We start from the raw sequence: 4,771 nt of genomic DNA, 5'->3' as shown, positions 1-4,771 counted from the left end.
TTATACTATTATTTTTACTTACACTACTTACTACTACATTTACTACTACTATATTTACTATTACTATTTTACTTACTACTACTACTACAACAATATTATACTATACTATACTATACATTTTCTAACTAGATTGATTACTGTTATTATTGTTGATATTGGAAGTACTGTTTTTTGTATTTTTTGTTCTCTCATTCATTAGTTTAACTATATTTAATTATATTGTTATTATATTTGTTTTATCATATGTTTTTTTGGGTGTTTTCCTGTGATAATTCACATAAACACAAAACTTCCTCAGCTGAGAACTGTTCAAGTAGAGCTAATGCAATGATAATGTCATTGTGATCATGTTAATTGTATGAGACATTCGCATCATCATCCTGTTATGCAGTTACGGCTGTATATCTAAGACTGTTTTACGGGTATGGTTTGAATTGAGTTTTTTATTGATGGAATCTGTAAAATTTGATGAAGTTATGAAAGATGTAAAGAAGAGGCATAGGGTGGGGAGGTGGGTTGTGAGAGGATTCCAGAAGCAAAGTAACTTTGTGGAAATGTATATGAGATTTTCATTAAGGGCTGATACTCTTCTTCCGCACAGATATTTCGGGTTGGTTTAAGGTGTGCATATTATTGTGTTGTTTGACTGAATTGCTTGACAAGGAACTGATACTGTTTGGCTTTGTTTTGTTGTTTATTTATTTATTATTATTTATTTTTTTTTTTTTATTATTTTTTTTATTGTGGATATTTTAGGTATTTTATTCAGAAATGCATATATTTTCATCTTACAAACATTCTCTTTGCAGATGATAATGCAACTGGGGGGATCCTGTGATGTAGAGGTGAGCGGAGGGACAGCAAAGCGACGCTGTGACGATTCCTTCATGAAGCACTACGGTGCGCTCAGCAAAGACGAGTTGATTGCTGCGCTTATGGTCCCTTCAAAACTGCTGTTCACAAGACTGGCACAAACTGTATCTTGTGTTGGGTGCCGCAGAAGGTTGGTTGACTCAAAGTCTTGGTGGCTTGTTCTCTCTCTCTCTCTCTCTCTCTCTCTCTCTCTCTCTCCTCTCTCTCCCCCTCTCTCTCTCTCTCCTCTCCTCTCTCTCTCCTCTCTCTCTCTTTTGTTCCAAGAAGGAATTTGAGAACATGTTATTTAACTCAGATTTAATATAGGCAATAGAGTTTATGCTTGGCAGTTAACATATATATTTGTGTGTGTGTGGGGTGTGTGTGGGGTGTGTGTGTGTGTGTGTGGTGTGTGTGTGTGTGTGTGTGTTTTTGGTGTGTGTCTGTCTCTCTGTAAGTCTGTTTGTCTGTTTTTGTTATGTATGCTTTATAACAAATTCATTGAAACTCAAGTAATGTCATCCATTGTATTTTTTATTATATATATTTCTATTAAGAATATTTGCACCTTAAAAGATAAAGCTCATTCAAATAAAATTTCAACATCTGATGCCTTGGATAACAAGTTTCCCTCTTGTTCAAACAGCGTGGAGAGACTCTTCAACCAGCTGAAGGAATCCGGTCACCCTGCACTGGAGCCTCTTGCGGTGAACTCCAATGGTGTCTTGACAGTTTTGAGGAAGTATGCCTTACAGGCTCGGTCCTTAGGAGCTTTATTTAATGATCATGGGTAAGTATTGGACATTTTCTTGTTTTGATATTGCCTGTCTTTTGTATTTGTTTGATGCAAGTCTGAGTGACTTTGTTGTATATTATTTGTTTATTTATCAGTTTTGTGTGTGTGTTGTGTGTGTGTATTTATTCCTTATTCATGTTGATATAGTTGATGTATTTACTTTAAAAAGATACTATTAGTGTAATTTTCTTATACTTTTATAGTTTTCATAGTATGAATAATGAGTGGTATTGATTATGAATTATATATATATGATTGAAGAATTCTACTGGCTAAAGGGAACAGCAGAACACAAAACAATACCATAGTGCTTTTTTTTTTATGAGCTACCTGAACATGTATATATACTTAAAGCTAGTTGATAAAATCTACATGAAATAAACTGTCATATGCACTAAACATTATTTCTTCCCCACAGGTTGGCACTAAGTGCAGTACTTGACAGTATTCCAAAGCTGAAGAAATCTGGTCGTTGTATATTCCACTCAATGGAGGGCGTGAGATGTAGGCCTGGGGGCTGCTCGTGGCGGGATGCTTGGGAGGTGATGGACTCTACGTGTCGAGATGCTGTCACTCTTGTCAGCGCAGATCATCTTCTCACCACACTTGACAATTACCTTCGCAAGCACCGGTTTTGCCAGGAGTGTAAGAACAAAGTAAGATATTCAGGCTATTTTTAGTATCAGTTCATGAAAATTGGGATTTTAAGGTAACTGATGGTTGTATAAAACATTGAAAAATATTTACTGTTTGAGCCTTTGGGCTGTGTTATTCTGATACATGAGTTGTTGGACAGTATTTTTGTAAAGAAAAATACGTTTTTGATGAAGAGACTTTATGTTCTGACGTATCGTTTATTTTGTAAAAAAATAGAAAAAAGAAGAAAAACGATAAAAACGAAAATGTAATATCAAGAAGGTGAATAATGTTTAGTGTGAAATGAAATAATGAAAGATTTTTTTCTTCTTCTTCTTTAGGTACACAGAGCTTTTGATATCTTAGTTGGCCATATAAGTATAGATCCTGCAAAGGAAAAAGGATACGTGGCATCCCTCTACTCAGGGATCCGACGATGTGAGGCCAAGAGACATATTCACGTTCCAGCTGACACTGACTACGTGACGCACCTCATCATTCGGGCTGAACCAGAGCTGCAGGGGAGGTGTGTAGCTTTTTTTTTTTCTTTTTCTTCTTTCTTCTTCTTCTTTCTTTCTTCTTCTTCTTCTTCTTTTTCTTCTTCTTCTTCTTTTCTTCTTTTTTTCGTTCTTCTCTTCCTTCTTTTACTTCTTCCTTTTATATATCTTCTATTCTTCTGTCTTCTCTTCTTTATCTTTATATATTATATAGAAAATATATATATATAGAATATATATATATATAGAATATATATATTATAGAATATATATATATAGAATATATATATATAGATATAGATTATATAATATATATATATATAAATATAAAAACTATATATATATATATATAGATTATATATATAGTATATATATAGTATGATATATATAGTATATATATATAGATATGATATATAGATATATAATTATATATATATAATATATATATATAATTTTATATATATATATATAATATATATATATATATATTATTAATATAATATAATTTAAATAAATATTTATATATATATATAATTATATATTTAATATTATATATAATTATATATATATAATAAAATTCTAAATAAAAATTTTATATATATATATGTAATATTTAAAAAAAAGAAGAAGAAAAAAAGAAAGAAGGAAGAAAAAAAAAGAAGAAAAAAGGAAAGAAGAAGAAGAAGAAGAAAAAGAAGAAGAAAAAGGAAAAAAAAAAGTACAAACCCCCCCTGCAGCCGGGTTTCAGCCCGAATGATGAGGTGCGTCAGGGAAAGCATTTGTCAGTTTGGAACGTGAATATGTCTCTTGGCCTCACATCGCGGATCCCTGAGTAGGGGGGATGCCACTTTACCCTTTTTTCCTTGGCGGGGAATCTATACTTATATGCCAACAAAGATTTTCAAAAGCTCTGTGAAACCTAAAGAAGAAGAAGAAAAAAAATTTTTAATTATTTCATTTCCCCACAAAACATTATTCACCTTCTTGATATACTTTTTTCGTTTTTATCGTTTTTTTTTCCCTTTTTTCTTTTTTTTTACAAAAAAAACGATACGTCAGAACAAAAAGGGTCTCTTCATCAAAAACGTTTTTTTCTTAAAAAAAAATACTGCCCAAAAAACTCATGTATCAGAATAACACAGCCAAGGCTCAAACAGTAAATTTTTTCAATTTTTTTATACAACCATCAGTTCCCTTTAAAACCCCAATTTTTCATAAAAATGATACAAAAAAAACCCGAATATCTTCCCTTTGTTCTTACACCCTGGAAAAACCGGGTCCCTTGCGAAGGTAATTGTCAAGTGGGGTTTGAAAGATGATCTGCTCCTGACAAGGTGACAGCATCTCAAACCCCCTTTGGGTTTCCTTTTCCCCCCTCCCAAGCATCCCGCCACGAGCAGCCCCCAGGCCTACATCTCACGCCCCATTGAGTGGAATAAACAACAAACCAAAATTTTCAGTTTTGGAAAATACTGTCAAGTACTGCACTTGGGCCCAAACCTGTGGGAAAAAAAAATAATTTTTAGTGCATATGACAGTTTATTTCATTGGGGTTTTATCAACAAATTCTTTAAGATATATACATTTTCCCGGTAGCTCAAAAAAAAAAAAAGCATTTTGGGTTTTGGTTTTGTTTTCTGCTTTTCCTTTAGCCAGTAGAATTCTTCAATCAATATTATAATTCATAAATAAATTTCCCACTCTTTATTATACTATGAAAACTATAAAAGTAAAAGGAAAATTAACACTAATAGTATCTTTTTAAAAAGTAAAACATCAACTATATCAACATAAAATAAGGAATAAATACACCACACCACACACACCCCAAAAGGGATAAATAAACAAATAATATACAACAAAGTACTCAGATTTAAAAATCAAACAAATAAAAAAGGGACAAGGCTTTATCAAAAAAAGGGAAAATTTTTTCCAAATTACTTCCCCATGATCATTAAATAAAGCCCCCTAAGGACCGAGCCGAAGGCAA

The 4,771-nt window shown here is 32.3% G+C and overlaps 1 protein-coding gene across 1 annotated transcript; it reads left to right on the top strand.

The window, feature by feature from the left end:
- Positions 1-601: 601 nt before the first annotated feature.
- On the top strand, positions 602-3,941 carry LOC119571489 (gametogenetin-binding protein 2-like; the record flags this gene model as incomplete). The annotated part of the gene is made up of 6 exons (XM_037918775.1): positions 602-610; positions 810-1,003; positions 1,499-1,642; positions 2,067-2,304; positions 2,626-2,810; positions 3,914-3,941. Coding segments are annotated over 6 exons (798 nt in total), but the record flags the coding sequence as incomplete, so codon positions are not given.
- Positions 3,942-4,771: the final 830 nt, after the last annotated feature.

This window comes from Penaeus monodon, unplaced genomic scaffold (genome assembly GCF_015228065.2).
Source record: "Penaeus monodon isolate SGIC_2016 unplaced genomic scaffold, NSTDA_Pmon_1 PmonScaffold_6539, whole genome shotgun sequence".
NCBI classification, from domain to species: Eukaryota; Metazoa; Arthropoda; class Malacostraca; order Decapoda; family Penaeidae; genus Penaeus; species Penaeus monodon.
The sequence above is the reverse complement of the archived record's forward strand: the minus strand, read 5'-3'. Positions and strand labels throughout refer to the sequence as shown.